General features: G+C 37.8%; 1 protein-coding gene across 3 annotated transcripts; it reads left to right on the top strand.

The window, feature by feature from the left end:
- The first annotated feature begins 5,176 nt into the window (after nt 1–5,176).
- Ccr2 (C-C motif chemokine receptor 2) lies at nt 5,177–17,865 on the top strand. Of its 3 annotated transcripts, none has more exons than XM_031345356.1 (3): nt 5,177–5,213; nt 6,468–6,565; nt 10,057–12,811. In XM_031345356.1, exon 3 carries the CDS (start codon nt 10,068–10,070, stop codon nt 11,187–11,189), a length of 1,122 nt encoding a protein of 373 aa, XP_031201216.1. In that variant the 5' UTR covers nt 5,177–5,213; nt 6,468–6,565; nt 10,057–10,067; the 3' UTR covers nt 11,190–12,811. The 3 variants fall into 3 exon arrangements, with proteins under 3 accessions (XP_031201216.1, XP_031201215.1, XP_031201217.1); XM_031345355.1 differs by lacking the exon at nt 5,177–5,213 and adding an exon at nt 17,094–17,865 and having other exon boundaries at nt 6,350–6,565; nt 10,057–11,190; XM_031345357.1 differs by lacking the exon at nt 5,177–5,213 and adding an exon at nt 13,276–13,511 and having other exon boundaries at nt 6,350–6,565; nt 10,057–11,190.
- The last annotated feature ends 2,619 nt before the right edge of the window (nt 17,866–20,484 follow it).

Consider the following 20,484-nt stretch of genomic DNA (forward strand, 5'->3'; position numbering starts at 1 on the left):
TACTTTTTAAGGGCTCCAAAATGAGGTAAAGCAAACATTACTGGGAAATCAGGAAAGCAACATTACTGGGTGATAGAACTAAAGACAGAAGAGCCAGATTTGCAACTAATTCTTCTGTCTTTAAAACTGGCATAGTTACCTAAAGGTACACAATTTTCAGAAAAAGAAACAAAATTGATGATTCAAGAAGAAAAGAGGAAACTTTTAATGAAAATCTCTAAGGTTCTGTCACATTTCCCAATGTTTTATGTAATAAAGGGAGAACTTAGAGTAATATTCTATGTATAGTAAAATTTCCCATTTTCTTGACAGTGAAGCAAGATCTGAAGAAGTCTGAGATGCTTTTGTATCTGACCGCTACAATCTTTTGAGGATAATGACCAGTCAATAAATACCAAAATTATGTTTGTGAATAACTTATAACATTCGAAATTACTTATTAGAAAAGAAAGTACCATTGTATGCATGCAAGTACACACACACACACACACACACACACATTACAGTGCCATCTAAATAATACTAGCAAAATAAAACCTATAAGCTGAGAAGAAATGGGGCAGATGGAAGAAATCCAAACTACTAATAATATTTGAATGTATTTTTATATCCTGTATTTTAATTGTAATGGCACAACTTCCAGTATCACATTAATATATCACTGGTGACAATGGGCATTTTTATTTCTGATTGCACAGAGATAACTTTCAGTATTTTACTATTGAATATACTATTAGCTATGGTATCTTAGCAAATGTCCTTTAAAAATCTTCAAGAAGTTCCTTTCTGTTTCTCTGGATTCTTTTGTTTTGTCTTGTTTTTGTTTCTTTTGTCATGAATTATATTATATTTGGTAAATGTTTCCTGTGTCAATTAAGAGAATCATGTAAATATTTTGTTTGGTTTTGTTTCTTGTCAATCAATGTAATGTATTACATTGATCAATTTGTAAAATGTGAACTGCAATTGTATTCTTTGAATAAATCTCATCTGATCATGCCATAAAATCTTTTAACTGTGGCATTGGTATTTCTTCCTTCCTTTGTTCTTCCTGCCTTCCTTTATTCCTTCCTGCCTTCCTTTATTCCCTCCTTCCTTCCTTCCTTCCTGCCTTCCTTCCTTCTTTTTCTTTCTTTTTTCTGTGATTTGAATCTACATTAAAAAGGAATAATGATCTCTAGGCTTATTTTTTGTAATGCCCTTGTCTGACTGTGCTATCATAGTAGTACTGGCTTCAGAAAACAGATGGGGACATGTTCCCTCTTCTATTTTAGACAGAACTTGAAAAGGATTGATATGAGCTTTTCTTTAAATGTTTAGGGAATTTATAAGTAAACTATCTGAACCTAGGTGGGTTTTTTTGGGTTTTGTTTTTGTTTTTGTTTTTTGGGGGGGGGGTTGCTTTAAGCATTTTACATGACTAATTCAATTTTCAATAGATATTTTATAATTTTCTATTTTTTCTTGAGTCATTTTGTGGAAATTTGTTTTTAGCTACTGTTTATTTATTTTAGGCTATAAAATTTGTTGGCATAAGTCATTCATACTTGCTCATAGGTTTTTCTTTCTTAAAATTAGCTGTACATTCCTCTGGTTTTAGCTATCTGCATCTTCTGTCTTCTCATCTTAGTGATAGAGATAAATGCTTGTCACTTTGTTGATGTTTTAAAATAAACTTTTGCTTTCAAAATGTATTGCTTCTGAAATAATGATATATGCCTGAGCTGCACTTAAAATGAGTTGTTTTCCACATTCTTGTCCTCCTCTCTCCCTACTACATGTTTATGGTTCCTTTAAAATCACCACTATTTGACTAGAACTTCTACTAATTGTGGTTAACCAGGGTCCATATCATTATTTCCATCACCTGCTGTCCACCCAGAGTTATGCCAGTAATGTCTACTAATTAGAATCTCTGCCACATTCAGGTCTGGGTGTTTTTCCTTGTGCAACTGCACCCACAAAAAGTGCATTCTGGATTTTCTGATGCCTCCTGTAGTATCATGGCCCTCCCTGCAGCATGCCATAAACTATAGTAATGGGCATAAAACCAGACCCTGATGGCTTTCACTTTTATGCTACTTTTACTCATCATGACTCAAGGAAAGATGCAGTGGCATATGATGAATGTCATTCTTTCCCTCCCAACCTGCTGTTGCCTAATCCTGTCAAAGAGTATGTTATACCCTATCAATGCTAAGTCTTCTTCCCAATGGCAAGCTACTGCTAAGATATCTGTACTGAGCTCCATATCTAGCACAGAGCATGTGAACTACAGAAGGACAAGGAATTAGTTCCTTAACACTGGTCTGCACAAGTCCTATTAAGTCACTTGACACAGTTGGTTTTTCATTTGCAAGTAAAAAGTAAAGTTTCTGACTTCACACCTTTCTTCTCAAAGTTTAGTTGAATGAAAGAAAGAAAAAGAAACATCTAATTTGCTACCTTTGTATTAAACTTAATTGAAACTTAATTACTACTTGAATGATCTTTTTTTCTCCTGATGTTTGTGTGTATATGTTTGGTGCATGCATGCATGCATATGTGGGTGTTCACACCTTGTGTGTGTGCACATGGAGGCAAGAGAAAGATATCAGATGTCCTACCTTGTCTACCTTATTCTCTTGAGATAGGGTCTTTCACTGAACCTGGAGCTAAGATGGCAACCAGCAAGCCCTAGCAATTCTTCAGTCGCCATACCTCACTGTGCCAGGGTTGCATGACAATGACTAGCTTGTGGGCTGGATATTTGAAGCCAGATCCTTATACTTGTTTAGAAAATGCTTTTATCTACTGAACATTCTCCCCAACCCCTCATTTCTAGTTTTGATTATGTAACCTTGTCTACATTCATTTAGGCACTTTTCATGATCTTAGAAAAGATCTTAGGAAAAAATCCTTTACAAGAATATGGAGTTGCTAGCCTGTCCTGTTTTGACTTTCTATGCCTTGTCTTACTTTATTATTTGGTACAAAAGCTTTGAAAATCATGTATAAAGAAACATGAAATAATAATATAATACTGATTTATCTATGTGTATCATATTAGTCCAGATCATGTGTTATCAAACTAATAAGGTGTAAAATCCTAGAACTCACTAGTTTATTTTAGTAGGTCACAGGAAGCACATAAACCACAGTGAACCCAAAAGCATCTCTCATGAGAACAGGCAAGAATGTTTGTGTTCTTAAAGTACCAACTGAAAAAACCCATCACATAAAAGTAAGAAAGTTACAAAGGATATCATCAAAGTGCCTTCAAAGTACTAATACTCCTTTCTTGTTCTGCTATCACCTCTCTGGACATGTTATCCCCACATTTTCATTTGGTTGTGTCTTGCCATATATGAGTAACAGAGAGATAGGTTTTGATACCAATTTAACTTTCAATTTGAATGGTTTAATCTCCAAGAGAGTTCAAGTGAATCCTTTTAAGTCACTTGAGAGAACTTAACCTTCAGTTAACCTTCAGAGTGATAATCAACATGATTTTAAACATCTTTTTTTTTTTTTTTTTTTTTTTTTTTTTTTTTTTTGGTTTCTCGAGACAGGGTTTCTCTGTAGCCCTGGCTGTCCTGGAACTCACTCTGTAGACCAGGCTGGCCTCGAACTCAGAAATCCGCCTGCCTCTGCCTCCCAAGTGCTGGGATTAAAGGCGTGCGCCACCACCGCCCGGCGATTTTAAACATCTTATATCCAGTCAATCATCTTATATCATTTGGGGGAGCACAAATGATTTTCATTTCATTGGTTTGCAGAAGACTTGAGATGATCTCCATTCTACTCCAGGCAAGCTGAAGAGCCACAGACACGCCTTTGATGGGATACTGTTTAGCTAGCAAGTGTTTTGAATATAATGTGGTAAGGAGGTATCCTTGGTGGGTCATATCAAGGTATGTCCTGAAGAGATTATGCCATGAAACAGATCTGGTATAAAAGAGGTTTACTGGAGGAGGGGAGAGAAGAGGAGAGGAACCTTATAGTGGATATAGAGCCAGATAAGTGGATGTGTAGACAGGCAGACAGAGCAGAGAGAGAGTCATGGGCCAGAGAAAGGAGGCAGAGATGGGCAGAGAGGGGACATGTGAAAAGAACAGAGAGAGGGAACTCTAAGAACAGAAGAAGAGCTGGCGAGGTGATTGGATCCTTTCATCCACTGCACACCTGACAGCATCTAGGTCCCTGAGAGCAGTCCAGTGGAATTGCCTGTATATTAACAGCAGGTATACCAGAGCTGTGAGGTGGTAGTGATGTATTTTCTTTAAAGAATACCCAAAGGCCACATCACACTCATCTTCCAGTCTAAAAATCCCAAAAAAATGTGAACTCATTGATGGCAGATAGATACGGAGTTTTCAAACTCACAAAAAAGCATCTTTTCTGTTTTCCTTATGCAGAAAAAGATTTTAAGATGTAAATTCTCAAAATTTTAACCATTTGTATAGTATAAGTAAGACGAAGGTGGTACAAACACCTAGTGGTTTCCTAAGATCCACTCTGAGCTCCCAGTGTAAACCTTCACTTCCTACTACTTTTTTTTCTTGTAAGGTCTAATAACTGGGAGACAGAAAGGGGATCAGAAAGTGGGGTAGGCAGTTGAGGTCTTTCTTCTGTCCTGCTTTGCTAAAATCTAGTAACTGATTTTTAGCTCTCAGTGTCAGAGCTTAGGGGATGGTTTTATTTTGTTTTGGTTTTGACCCTTCAAGTTATAAGGAAGAAAACAAAATTTCCTCAAACTTGGAAATTTTTTAGTAGAAATAGATTTGTGTATCAAATGACAAATTAACAAGGGATAAAAGGGAAGTATATTTAATATTTGGGAATAATGAATATTTCTCAAACATGTGGCTTTGTGTTCTAACTTGTATAGAATCTTCAACAAGAGTAAAAGTTTAAAAAGTAACAAGACAAAAGAAAAAGAAATTTACATTTCTGTGGGTAGTAACTTGTGGGACAGTTGAAAAGTGGCAGCAAAGGGTTAGTTTATAAAATTTGTGAGTGTTGATTTTTCTGGTATAAGTTCCAGGTTGATAATGATCTCAAGCTGTCTTTCGTGGTTAGCCATTTCTCTTTAAGGTGGGAGGATACCATTTGGCTTCAAATATTGTGTGTTCTTCTTTTAGATAAGAGGGAAGGCAGAGAGCTTTCTGCATTTATAGTTTCTCACTGACACCAACAATATGCCAACAAATATGGCAGAGTCATGTTCTGGGGTAAGTGTGGATCTCCTGCAAAACACAGGCACAGCAGCTTCCATTGTTGCTCCAAAGGCAGCAGCTTCCATTGCTACTAGTCTCTGGATATTGGTTCTTCAGACCATACTCACCTTTCTATGCTCTAGAGTCAGATCATTTTTTATCTACTCAATACAGTGTTTCTCTTTGTTTTCAGAATGTCATGGCTAGAATCAGTGATCTATATAGTATGAAAATGGAAAGTAAAATGGAGTCCAAACCAGGAGGCTTGATTATGGAAGTGGATCTGTCCTAGAACAAGAAACAAAAGTTTTCTAAGAAAAACTGGAGACCTTTTTGCTTTATAAAACCTAATTTTGTTGCTAACTTGATGAAATCTGGAGAGGATTCTGGGTCTGCACTAGGCTTCCCTGCTGCTGTTGTCTCTTATAGTGGCTACACCCCTCAGGCGACTGCTCTCAATAGGGCTTTGGTGCTTTTTCTTGTCACTTCTGAATGTCTACTGCACACCAGTTTATTCATAAACTGTTTTGTATTCATTTACCCATCCAAGGCCCCAAGAGCTCTTATGATTCATGTTTGACTATGGGAGAAATCAAAGCTTAGCAGACCCTGACTGCCAGATCTATTATTTCTGCAGAATTCCAGAGACCATTTCAGATAACTCTATCCAGGTTTGCAGAAAATTCAGAACATTCCTAAGTAGGTGCTTTATGTTGCAAATTTTGTTTATATTATCATAATAATAATAATAACAGAGCTCCCCCTGCTAAAACTATTTTAACAACAACAACAAAAAAGATTACTAAGCATTCTCCTTCATTAGAAAGCTTTATTTAAGCAAGATTTGTAACCAGATTCCAATTCACAACACTTTGAAAGCAACAAATAAGTCTCAATGAAACCTCTCTGCATTTTATTCATTATGACCAATGGTCTCATTAGCATTTATTCTCTAGGAGTGATAGGTTCTATTGTCCTTGGGTTATGCCAATTAACACAGAGAAGAGAACAGAAATGGAAAAGCTATGAAAGACCTATAAAACAAAGAATCCCTGAACTGAAATATACTCAAGCAGGGGGATAGGGCGTGGCTAACTCACACTCAGAATTGCATAAGCAAGATTTCAAAATTAATCCTGTAGAGACCTCAGCCCAGCATACAACACTCCTGGCTAGAAAAGAAGAACTGTAGATCTTTGGTTTGTTTGTTTTTTTTCTTCAAATCTTTACCATCACTTACTCTTTTATCTCCGCCTTCTCTTTCTGCAGGAAACTTTATTTCCTACTTCTGCATACCAAATTTGTACCTGCAGATCTGTTACTGAGAAGTCTGAGATACCAGTGCCATCATAAAGAAGCCATACCTGGTGAGTTGTGATTGTTCCATGACTTTATGTATCTCCAAGCTTGAGGTGCAGAGCACTAGGGAGACAGCTGAGGTATTGTACAGCCTGTGCACCTGGAAGCAATGATCAAGATTTGGGTAGAGAAGAGTGTGTAATGTGCACCAAGAAACATTAGAAAGTCCCTAGTGGCAGTCCAGAAATGAGGGTGTTGCTGGGTGGGACCATTCTTTTTGGATCAGGTGGTAAAAGGAGACAAGGAAGGAAGGAAAGGCACTCTGCCTAATCATCTTCTAAGCACCCACAGGCTTACTCTGTCTCTTTTAGCATGCAGAGGGTTTACATTTCTAGAACTTTATACCATGAAATCTTTTACCTCTAGTCCATTTATACCTTCTAAATTGGCTTTTGTCTCTCCTCATGAGAGTTACACAGACTGAAAAGATCTCTCTCTCTCTCTCTCTCTCTTTCTCTCTCTCTCTCTCTCTCTCTCTCTCTCTCTCCCCCTCTCCCTCTTTCCCTCCCTCCCATCATCTCTTTTTCTTTCTTTTAGGAGGCAGATTCCCTACAGTCCTGGGTGCTAGCTATGTCTTAATGCCCAAAGTTATACACAGGCCAGCACTTTCCAGACTGCTTGGTATAGTAGGAACTAAGTGCTGACTACGTGCCATAGGGCTAGATGAATTAGCATTTGTCTAGTATTTTCCATAACAGTTGGAACTCCAGAACAGACCAGAACTTAGTGCAGTGTAATTCTTTAGGCACATGCATTTTCTTCTTTATTTTCATCAAAGATCTCATTTAGTTTTTGCAATCTAGTGATATGGCGAAGTGATGTGAAATGCAAGCTTCATTTACCAATCACTTAAGGGATGGAAGAAGTGCTGTGATATATAGGTGGATGAAAACAAATTTACAGTCGATATTAGGAAAAAGTGGTTTTAATAATCAAATCTAATGATGTTACATTTTATAATCTTATAATTGCTATAGACTTTTGTGTGCTCTTTCAGTGAATATTTACTTGTTACTCTTTTAGTCAGATGAAATTATAAGAGTCAGAGATTAAAAACATTACCACTCCTTAATCTCAGAGGGGTGGATGGCATGTAAAAAATACCATGATAGGTGGTTACTTAGATTTCACAAGAGCAGAGTAATTTGTCAGGCAGTGCAGATTAGGCTTCACAAGAGAAGGGGAGTTTAAGTAGGAGGTAGAATAAATAGGAACCATTTTAGGCCAAGGAACAAGAACAGAGTAAATCACTGAGGCATAAAGGAAGTGCTGAGTTCAGAGGAAATGGAGAAAAGACGGTTGTGGGTGTGCACAGGACTGGGAATGTGAGAGCAGATCAACCACTATGAAGTCCCACCACATCCAAGTCATGTGGCTATTGGGGGTTTCAGGCTGAGGAGTGCATATTCAATGTTAACTGTTAGGGCAGACAGAATGAGAAGGATGAGCTAAGAGTGAAGGAAAGATCAAAATGAAGTGAATAGCAGATGAGACAAGAAACTAGCAGCCTACAGAAGGCAGTGGGGATGAATTTGAAAAGAATGTAGGAGTAGAATTCCTATGATACAATTCTAACACAGAACATTCATCTGTAGCACATGGTAAGCCCTCACCTCGGGTGGACCTCACAGCACCTTAGTGAGTTTCTATACAGGAAAACAGATTCTTGACTTTAAATTACTCAGTTTTCATATTAGAGGCAGGAGATTTTTAGTTCTGAGATTGTTTTATTTATTTTATATGTGTCTGTGTGTGTGTGTGTGTGTGTGTGTGTGTGTGTGTGTGTGTGCGTGTGTGTGCCTGCATTAGTCAATGCCATGCAAGTTCAGCTGCCTGCAAAGACCAGAAGAGGGCATTGGATTCACCGCAGGTGCTAGGAACTGAAATTGAATCATCTGCAAAAACAGTAGGTACTCTTAACTGCTGAGTCATCTGTCTAGTCATCTAATATAGAGGCAGAATTTGAATCATCTAATCTCATTGGTTCTGACAAACAACCTTTAATTTTCTGAAGAGGAATGATTTAGAATAATACTAGAGTTTTCTTCTTATAAAATTTAGTGAATGATAATAGCTAAGATGAAGGTCTCATAATTTGGTCAGCAAGATGATTCTTTTGTCAAAGTACTTGCTATGAAAACCTAGTGACCTGAGTTCAAATCCCAGTAGCTTATACAGGAGGGAAAGAGCAAATTATTTTCTGACCTCCAAACATTTACAGCAGTGCATGTGTGTCTCCCTCATGGATAAGTCACAGTAGATGCTAAATAAACATTGACTATGTAGACAAATTCATGAAGAGATACCATCAAATGGGAAGAATTAAACTCTGGTGTTTCAGAGAAGGTGGGACTTGAACATAAAGCCTTGGAAAACATAAGCATATAGGAGAGTCAAAATCCTAAGATTAGTTGATATAATTCAGATATAAATCTGAATTAGAAGAATTTTGAAGCAAGAATACAAAGAAATGGTAAAAGTGGGCAAAAGGCAAGTATGGTGCCTTGAGGTTTTATGAAGTGTTCAGGAAGATGTCACAGAAATATTAATAAGTAGCCACATAGGTGTCTTTCTGGAATCTAAAGACAAAAATTTTAAAGATTTATCTGTTTATTTATTTTGTGTAAGTATCTGTGCCTACTATAGTTTATGTGACTTAAGCGTATGTAGGTGCCCATGGAGGTCAAAGACTGATAGATCCCCTAAAACTGGAATTACAGGTAGTTATGAGCTCCCTACTGTGGGTATAGGAAATCAACTTAGGTTCTCTGCAAGAGAAGTAAATGCCTTTGACCATTGGGCCATCTCCAGTCTCTTAAAAAGAGTTTTGAATGAGGAAATTCATGCTCAATGAAAAGAATTTGGAATGAAGTTAAGGTATTTGAACATTGAACTATCATTGCAACCTTGTCAAAAGAAGTGTGAGAGGAAGATGGAGACAAAAGTTGAGAGGGTTATTAGAATGCTTTTGGCTGCAAGGAATAGATGATGCAATTTATAATAGCTTATTTTCTTTCTGAAATAATAAGTCAGAACGTGAACCCTCTGTATGGCTTGTGTACAATGTCTAGGTCTTTTGTTTATAGTTCCAAGCATGAAGTCTATGCTACACAAGTTGAAATAGGAGAAGAGGCCAGCAGTGTCTCTTCTGTATCTCTTTTGTTGTGGAAAAAACTCCCTAGAAACCTTCTAACAGACGCTAATTACATCTTATTAGTCATAAACCTGGTCACCACATGTAGAGAAGTAGTAAATGAAGACATGCACCTTTTGTAGATTTACACTGAGAAACATGCTCACCAGGGAATGCCAAGGATGTTAAGGAAATAGTTGCAGAGTTGAAAAGTTGTGACTGCTGTTAGGAATAAAAGAAAAGTGATATACACATGGTGTCGAGGAGAAACCAAAGATGGGGATGCTGCTTAAATGGAGCAAGGCTATTTGGATTAAGGAATTTGGTGTTAGTGTTACAAGTAATCATTTTGTTCTCTGTCCACAGAATCAAAGGAAATGGAAGACAGTAATATGTTACCTCAGTTCATCCATGGCATACTATCAACATCTCATTCTCTATTTACACGAAGTATCCAAGAGCTTGATGAAGGGGCCACCACACCATATGACTACGAAGATGGTGAGCCTTGTCATAAAACCAGTGTGAAGAAAATTGGAGCTTGGATCCTGCCCCCACTCTACTCCCTGGTATTCATCTTTGGTTTTGTGGGCAACATGTTGGTCATTATAATTCTGACAAGTTGTAAAAAGCTGAAGAGCATGACTGATATCTACTTGTTCAACCTGGCCATCTCTGACCTGCTCTTCCTGCTCACACTCCCATTCTGGGCTCACTCTGCTGCAAATGAGTGGGGTTTTGGGAATATAATGTGTAAAGTATTCACAGGGCTCTATCAAATTGGTTATTTTGGTGGAATCTTCTTCATTATCCTCCTGACAATTGATAGGTACTTGGCTATTGTCCATGCTGTGTTTGCATTAAAAGCCAGGACAGTCGCCTTTGGAGTGATAACAAGTGTAGTCACTTGGGTGGTGGCTGTCTTTGCCTCTCTACCAGGAATTATATTTACTAAATCCGAACAAGAAGATCATTATCACACCTGTGGCCCTTATTTTCCACTACTATGGAAGAATTTTCAAACAATAATGAGGAATATCTTGAGCCTGATCCTGCCCCTACTTGTCATGGTCATCTGCTACTCAGGAATTCTCCACACCCTGTTTCGCTGTAGGAATGAGAAAAAGAGGCACAGGGCTGTGAGGCTCATCTTTGCCATCATGATTGTCTACTTTCTCTTCTGGACTCCATACAATATCGTTCTCTTCCTGACCACCTTCCAGGATTTCTTGGGAATGAGTAACTGTGTGATTGACCAGCATTTAGACTATGCCATGCAGGTGACAGAGACTCTTGGAATGACACACTGCTGCATTAATCCTGTCATTTATGCCTTTGTTGGAGAGAAGTTCCGAAGGTATCTCTCCATATTTTTTAGAAAGCACATTGCCAAACGTCTCTGCAAACAGTGCCCAGTTTTCTATAGGGAAACAGCAGATCGAGTGAGCTCAACATTCACTCCCTCCACAGGGGAGCAAGAAGTCTCAGTTGGGTTGTAAAGTAAGTGGGAGTTTGCCTTTTTTTTTCTTCTCTTCTTTCTCTTTTTTAAGCAGGGAAGCGAGGAGCAGTTTGTATATATCAACAAGCCTCAAAGACAGTGATTCTTACTTTTGGATCATGATCCCTATGTGGGGGTCAAATAACCCTTTCACAGACGTCACTTAAAACCATCAGAAAACATAGATATTTACATCATAATTCATAACAGTAGCAAAATTACAGCTATGAAGTAGCAGCAAAAATAATTTTATTGTTTGAAATCACCACAACATGAGGAACTGTATTAAAGGGTCACAGGATTAGGAAGGTTGTGAACCACTGCTCATAGATATATTGAACAATAGAGACTTTCAAATCAGATGCCTAGAACCTTAGGATTATGCCACGACTGAACTATATCTTTTCTTGTATATATAATACATGTTTGGGAAATATTTTAGAATAATAATTGGTAGATTCTTCAGCTTTCCAGTGAACTCTGTCCCTGTGAAGAGCCTCATTGCCTTGTGGCAAAATTATTTTACCAATCTTCACTATGTTTTTTCTTATTTCTAACAAGAAAGATGTGGAATTTACAGGAAGGAGGGTATGAGGCTGTCAGGACTGAGTGACAAGAAGGAGGAGATATGCACTGTTGATCTTGGGTGAAGATGGAAATGAAAGTGAGCAGGGGACCTCGCATTTCTTTCTCATTTGGGAAGAAATGTCCTGGTCTTTGGTTCTTTCTCCCACCTGTGTTTAATTTTGAAGGCTTAATCAGGTTGTGGAAAATCTGGAAACTGTAATAGCTAGTTGGGAACCTCATTTGAGTCCCATGGTCCTTTTATACATAATTGCACAACACATCTTTGCTTTGTTATTTTTTTATCTATGACAGCATGGAAAATCTTTTCAATATCACACTCTGCTGTTTACATGTTTCTCAAGCCACAGCTCCTTACATGATATTTATTGTTTATAAAAATTGCATCATTAATTATTAGCCTAAAAATAATAAGGGCTCTTGTTTGATTTTTCCAGGGAGAGCAGAAGGCTGGAGGTAGTGAATGACCAAGAATGAGGAGAAAAGCCAATTTCTCCATCAGACATAGAGGGCTGTAGCAAAATGGCAGGGATGTGTGGGATAGTAGAAATGGTGTGTTAAAAACTGCATAGAATCAGAAGCAAAATGGATGCCTCAGCACTGAGGAAAGGTTTCTGTCAGGCTATAAACTGGTTTTATATTATTGTTACTACATTCTGCCTCCCCACTACCTTTGTACCTGCCTCTTTCTTCATAGCCTTTATCTTTCAACCTCCACCTGGGGAAGGTATATATGGAATAGTCAGACATGAAAGCCTGGTTAGTTTATGAGAGAAAAAAAGCACTGTTATGTTATGGTTTTGTGGGCAAAACAAGACTGGATGAAGCAGGGACAGAAGCCCTTGCTTTGAAAATAATACTTGGGAATATATCTTAATTACATGGCAAAATAAAGCTGGATAAAGAAGATTATAGATGGAGTGGGAAGAAGTGTGTCACAGACTATCTTCTAAGCCTTATTTTTGGATATAAATGTAATTCAAATATTTAAAAATTAGAAATAGAAAAAAATAAAATCAAGACTGGTTCCTTTAACTTCTAAATGTGATAAAATACCTCTGTAAAAGTTCCTATCTTGCCAAGCTTGAAAATAGTTCATTAGTTATAGAAGAAATTCTGGCTTTGAGCATATGAACTAACATAGACAGTTCAGGATTGACAAGGGCTTGGCGTTTGTGGTCTGTGGGCTTATACAGCCATGGTGATTTAGACTCCAAGCCATCTGGATCCCAGAATATGGTACATAGATGTCATGTGTACATGCAAGTGGTGTACTTGCTCTTTCAGGCTTAGTTTCCCCAAACTCCTTTGGATCTTTTGTTCTAAATGTGATCTTGGTGAGAGATTGTCCTTTGAGTGAGTGGGAACTTCTAAGTAAAATCAACTTCTTATCAAAGATTTAAAAGTAAATATACAAAGGAGAGAAGTTAGAGAAAAATGTCTCTCCTGAATTGAGCCAAAAATGTTCTTCCCTGTCCACTAATGTGTTTCTTATCCAACAGAAGCAAAAAACAAAGGAACAGATAACCTGAGAACTGAAAGTCATTGTGGTCTGGCTTTGCTACCACATGATGAGAAGAAATTCTGAAAGAAGTGGGGGATGAGAGTATCACCTTCAGATAACCTAACAGTTTTAATTTAATGATAATGGGATGCAAATATCTGTAAACCTATGATTTAGAAAATAAACCAATGCTCTATCTATATTGCTAGAAATATTAAAAAGAAACAAAGCATATGTTTTGTTATACCAGTGTGGTTGAATATTTTGTTCATAACTACACAACTCTTTCCCTGTACTACTTTACAATTGTATATACCTGGTACTTGATAGAGAGGTATGACTTATAGCTTGTCTTCCAGGCTATGCACCCTTCTATACTAGCCTGGTAGAAGACAAACACAAGTGACATCAATTTCTTCCAATTATAATCCCAGCAAGGCTGAGCTGAGCCTCTTTTCAGCAAAATGTAGCCCTCCATCTTGGTAAGCAGATATGAGGACTGAAACTAGGACCACAACCATGGAGAAGAAGAGCAAGAACTCACGTTTGCTATAAGACACTGGGTCAGGGGGTTATTTGTTAAATACAATGCTGACCAATACACTTACCAAAATAATGTTTTTCTACTGTGATATGCAGTATGACAAGCAGACTGTGGATCTATAGATTAGGTGGGTAATATGAAAATGGGTGTCACTGCCATGATCTTCATGTTGTTTAGACCTAACAGCCCAGGTCCCTGTAGACAGACAGTAGGTACAAAGGGATCAGATATAATCACATATAGGGAAAGAAGAGTATATAGAACTTTTTTGAGAACCCAGAGGTTGGGGACTAACTCAATGATGGCTATCTATCACAATATGAACATCTGCAGTAGGATTTTCTTGCCACAGAATAAACTGCCTTGTAGGACTTGCCTGATGTGTATTTCCAGAGGTGAGCTCTAAAGTCATCTTGAGAGAAGCTTTGAGTGGACAGTTGGAAGAAAGTGGAAATAAATGGGAAAAAAATGGCCTTTTGTCTGTGCTGTCAAAGGAGAGGCTGAGCATGTGCAGAGGGCCCTGCAGCTGCCTTCAAGGACTCCATTAAAACCTGTCCTTTTCCTGCTTTTACTCATTATTTAGACTTCTTTAGCAAACAAAATGGTTTCAAATGAGATTATGCAGCAAGAATGATTACCCAGGTATCCCTAGGGAAATACATCATAGGAGATAAGGAGTCTGGGCTTTGAGTGATTCTGCAAGGTAGCTCAAGAATATAGTGGAAAAAGAATGGGCATAGATTTAGGGAGTGACCAAAAGAGGTTATAATTTGTTAGAAAATATGGACACTTCGGTATAGTGTCTTTTTTCTTGTTCTATTGCTGTGAAGAGATACTATGACCATGGCAACTCTTATAAAGTACTTAATTGGGGCTTGCTTACAGTTTCAGAGGCTTTGTCTATTGTCATAGTGGCAGGGAACATGGCAGTATGTATACATAATGCTAAGGAAGTAGCTGAAAGATCTATATCCACATCCATAGGCAGCAGGAAGAGCAAGACACTGGGCCTGGCTTGGTCCTTGAAACCTCAAAGACCAACCCTAGTGATATATTTCCCCCAACAAAGCCACATCTCCTAATACTTTCAAATAGTGCTACTCCCTGAAAAGTACACATTCAAATCTATGAGCCAACAGGGAGCCATTTTTCATTCAAATTACTACAATCTTTTCCCTTGCTCCCATAAGGTTCCCTCTGTACCATAGTGCAAAAATGCAATTCAGTTCAACTTCAACAGTCTCCATAGTTTATCACAGTCTTAACACTGTTCAAAAGTCCAAAGTTCAAAGTCTTCTGAGACTCAAGGAAATCTCTTAACTGTAACTCCTGTAAAATTGAAATAAAAAAGCAGACCCCATAGTGTCAACATACAATGAGACAGAATGTACATTACCATTCCAAAATGGAAGAAAGTGAGCATAGTGAGGAAATGCTGGACAAAAGCAAGACCAAAAATCAGCAGGGCAAACCCCAGACTCTGCATCTTCATGTCTGATGTCAATATGATCTTCAGATCTCCAACTTCTATCAGCTTTAGTGACTTCAACATACTTCTCTCTCTTGGTCTTGTTTCTACAAACTTCTAGCAGCTCTTCTTGGCAGAAATCCCATGACACTTACAATATCTTGGGATCTTCAACAGAATCCAGGCTTCACTTTCACAGTCTCGTGTACTGGCCTGTCTGGGCTACCGTGGAGGGATACCCCCTGACATATACCTGACATTAGTGGCTTTTCTTAGTCATGGAGGGAGATTCCATAACTCCTTTCTTGTATCCTTGCCCCTAAAACCAGAACTACATAGCTAAAGCTGCTAAATTCTATTTTCTAGGGCTGGAAACCATACCCCTCTTGTTCAATCACATTTTTTTTACCAGCTTTCTGTTATTGATTCCTTTATTGCTTAAGCTTTTCTTTCATTCCTTTCATAAGCTGGAAACTCAACTGGGTGGGGTCATGTCCTGAAGTCACCAATTCCTTTATTCCATATAGCATCAGGTGTTTGTTTAAGCTTTTTATCCCTTTGAGTACTGGGACTAACTCCATTATACTTTCTGATGCTCTTTTTCTCCTCAAAGTACACATTTTTTTAAAAAATTTGTTTTTTCTTGTTTGGCTTTCTCCTTTTCATTATAGAGCTGCATAAGAGTGACCACTAATAACCACCCTACAGAGTCAATATTAGGCTGTCTTGAAATCTCCTCTGCCAACACTATTTAATCTAAAACTCTTCAATTTAGCCTTAGGGATGTTTTTGGGAAAAGGACATAAAGCAGCCACATTATTTGCCAAAATATCACAAGAACAATCTCTAGGGCACTTATTCTCTGAATCCTTTTGAGTCAGGCTGTCATAATTTATATTGCTCTCACCACCACCATCTTCCACCCTCCTAGTAGTATGACCCATTAAACCCCACTTAAAGCATTCAACTACTTTCCCAAAGTCCCAAAATCTACATAAGGCCAAAAAGCAGCATTGTTAGGCTTTTTATAGAATACGTTGTTCCTTGGTACCAACTTTTGTCTTAGTCACTGTTCTATTACTGTGAAAAGACACCATAACCATGACAATACTTTTAAAGGAAAGCATTTAATTGGGATTTGCTTATATTTTCAGAAGTTTAGTCCATTAAGATCCTGGTGGGGAGTATGGCAGCATGCAGACATAGTGCTGAAGAAGTAGCTGAGAGTTCTATTTGTAGATCCACAGGGAGCAAGAAGAGCAAGACACTGAGCCTTGCTTGGTCCTTTGAAACCTTAAAGTCTACTCTTAATGACACATTTCCTCTAAAAAGGCCACACCTACTCCAACAAGGCCACAACTCCTAATCCTTTCAAATAGTGCCACTCCCTGGTGACCAAGCATTCAAATCTATGAGCCTATGAGGAGCCATTCTTATTCAAACCACCACACATATTATATGTAACATTAAGAAGGCTCTGGTATGGTGAAGTACATAGTGTGTTTGTGCCTGTGTATGTAAATCAAGACTTGTATCCCTGCTGGCCCCAGTATAAAGTTTGTTCCACATCAGCTGAGTAATTTTTTGTTCATTGACAAAGGCTATTTAATATAATCTATTTGTAATATGAAATAGTTTTCTTTGTCTTGAATAAAGTTCAATTGGTCTTTAGAGTCAGTTGGATTCTGAAAGGCTGTGCCTAAAGAAAGTATTGGTTCTGCCTTTTCTGTCTCAACTCCACCCCTATCCTCAGCCTTGGTTTGTGCTCTGCCTCAAGATAACCTCCTGTGCTTCTCCTTTCCAGGCATAGGCTAACCATGAAGAAAGAGGAAATGACCAGAAGAGCACACATGTGTTTACATAGCTGGATCCTGCCATAGGTCCTTTTGTGTTGACAAAGATGCCCATAAAGATGAACACTAATTTGTTCTTCCTTCAGAGGACCCAGAGCCAGTGATGATCACCATGACTACCTATTAGATATGCAAGATTTTCTTCAACTGGGCTTTGTCCAACCCATCATTTCTTGGGTGATAATATTACCTATCTCTGTTAGTGGGCTCCTCAATATTACTGTAGACTTGCTATCTCCTTTGTTAGCCATGCAACTTAGTGAACATGCACTATTCAGATACCTTTGCTTCTTCATTTATATACCCAGCATCTACCTCCCACCTCCAATTCCATCCCTTAGTTCCCTGTTCAGTTGGATGGCTACCCTATGAAGGACTGTGATGTAAGAAGTGCAACACTTCCCTATTGTAAGCCCCTATTTCTAATTTTCCCTCTGAAGGGAGGGGCTGCAGGAGCCATCTAGGAGAAGCTAAAAGCTATCAGGTTATTTCCTGAGGTGGTTCACTGTAGACTGTAAAATGATGATGAATGAGGCCAAAGGGAATACATTTTAGGAAAGATTCCTACTATTAAAATGATTTTCCTGTTGTTGTTAAATACATATAACAAGTATTAAGTATTAGCCCATCCTTTTGAGCAGAGTTCTGCGGATCAAACAAAATGTACTGTCTTGTAGCAATGCTAAATAGACAAATCGATTATTTCTTAAATCTTAATTATTATCCTATAGGAATTTCTGAAAGTATACCAGTAATCACTGAGCCCTTTATAATAGGAGTGCTATTAAAGACCTCTCTGATATGAAAACTGCAATGAGAACTCTGCCAGTCTTCAAGTGTCATGAGTTAATTTCTTCTGAGATAGAAAGAAGGCACTTACAACTTACAACACATTCTAAGAGCTCATAAAACAAGCTCGTAAAAGGTCATAAAAAGAAACTAATGATTTATTATAGGTGCAAGGACAGAAGATAAAATATTAACTTGTTTTATCTATACAAACCTTCGATGATAGCTTAGTTATGGTCTTAGTTTAACTCTCCATGAACCTATAGAGTTAATGAAAGATAATTTATGTCAAGTCTTAGTGGGAACATATGTAAACATTCTCTGTTGTAAACTTCTTATTTAATTTTTGATTTGAAGTTATGTTTGAACTTATAGTGAACTTTTAAAAAAATAAAATAAAAAAGTTGCTTGGAAAAACCATGTAATCTATTCAATTAGAAAAGGTATAAAAAACAAGGAACTATCACATTGCATTGCATTATTACACCAGAACAGCAAAGTAGAATAATTTAGAAATTATAAAAGAATTTAGAAATTGAGAGAATTTTTGGAGAATTTTTAGAGAGAATTTTTGGAGAAGAAAAATTTTTTGGAGAAAACTTAGAAATAAAGATTAAAATCAATTTTCAAAGAGTTCCCTTTTCTTCCTTGACTTTCACTCTCAGTCTGAAGTCCTAAAGTTCCTGAGGAGATAAGAACAAAGGCTACTTTACTTAATCCCCTGACTCCATTTTACAGTCAAGTGCTAAATACCAGAGACTCTGCAGTTTCTGGCCTCAGAGGAAAGACAGGCACTCCAGCTAACTCTGCAAAGGAAGTAACAGACTTAAGACAGGTAAACATTTTAATATTAAAAACAAAAAACAAAACTAATGTCTCTCAAGACCAAGTCTTGCTCCCACTGACATAACAAGAAGCCTCATCAAACTTGTCCTCCCCTAACTGAATACTTATACAGTATTAGGAAGAGTTGATGAGACAGCACAGGAATGGTTCTGTCACTTCTTAGCCTAGGAGAGGTGTCTAACCCCAAGTGTCATTAGTTTCCTCTGTAATGGTGAAGCACTTAACACTCTTGCCCTGAACCATAGGTTATAGTTGCCAGTTCCAGAGTCATCAGAAGATTCTTACACAATATCCTGTTATGCATACAGCTGCAGGTGTGATCTGACCACTTAAGATGACAGTGGCATGTTGCAAGCCTTAATTGGTAGTTAGAACCTGTTACCATCTCCAAGATTGCCTTAGATCCATGTCTTAGCACAACATTAAAATAAAGATTCCAAATACATTGGGAAGAATTCTAAACTCAGTTAAGTAGTTTATAGCATGTCCAAACATAACTAATGAATGCATGCAGCAGACACCCTCTGAGTATTTACAACAGGAGAAAATAGCATAATACCTCCCAATTCTAGTTTCCTTGACAGGAGTGTAAGGCAGAAGGTAAAAAACTTGGGAATCATTAAACCCAAGCATCATTGTTTAGGCCCCGAGATGACAATGTGTGATACTGAAAGGTGATGAGTAGAATATTCTTATTTCCATAAGGACTGTGAGGAGTTTCTGGCTACCCTAAAGGTACCCTTGTGGGCACTAAGGATTCCCTCCTTAATATGACAAAAGAGCATTGGCAATGACAGTTAATATGCTATTGTTCCTGTTAGTAAACTACAGAAAAGATCCTATCTCCTTTGCAACACAGCTAATGTTGTGATGTGGAGCAAAAGACACCAGGTAGGAGGAAGGAAGTGTCTGGAATTCCCTTTTCATGAAATTAAAAACCACTTGATCTACCTAAGGTCAGAATGACCCTTACCCAATAGGCAAAATAGAGGGTACCTTCCTGGGCCATATGGAGGGTATATTCCTTATCACCAGATCTTGATGATGGTTTTATAAGTCTATGCAAATAAGAACTGGAAAAGCTATACAAATAAGATATAAGCCCTCAATTAAAACTGCAATTAAAGAAATATACTCACAATAAAAAAAATTTTGATACAAGGTCTGACTATTTAGCCCTAACTGGCCTGAAACTCACTATATATAGTGGGCTGGCCTCATACTCAAAGAGTAAAGGTGTGTCCCATTATGCCTATCCCTTAAAAAAATTTAAGAGCACAAGTAAATTACTGTGCTACAATATTGAGGAAACATTACAAAAAAACTCAACAGATGCTAAAGTGGTATGTATGTGAGAATAGTTTAAAAGGGCTTGTGGGAAAGGGTAAGTATTAAAATGTATTTTAAAAGGGCTAGTTTTTAATTATAAGAATATTGATATTTTTCTTATTTTTGTTTTTCTCCACTTCATATAATCAGCATAGTTGATGTTATAATCAGACATTTGTCTGTATGTGGTCTACGCATGTGTATGTGGGTTCGTGCATCTGTATGTGCACATGTGGAGGCCAGAGATCAAATCAGTTGTCTTTCTCTATCATTTTTTACCTTAGTTTTTGAGGCAGCATCTTTCACTGACCCAGAAGCTCACTGATTGGTTAGACTGGCTAGTAGTCCCCAAGGATCCTCCTGTCTCTGTCCTTCAGG

Source organism: Mastomys coucha, unplaced genomic scaffold (genome assembly GCF_008632895.1).
Source record: "Mastomys coucha isolate ucsf_1 unplaced genomic scaffold, UCSF_Mcou_1 pScaffold23, whole genome shotgun sequence".
NCBI lineage: Eukaryota > Metazoa > Chordata > Mammalia > Rodentia > Muridae > Mastomys > Mastomys coucha.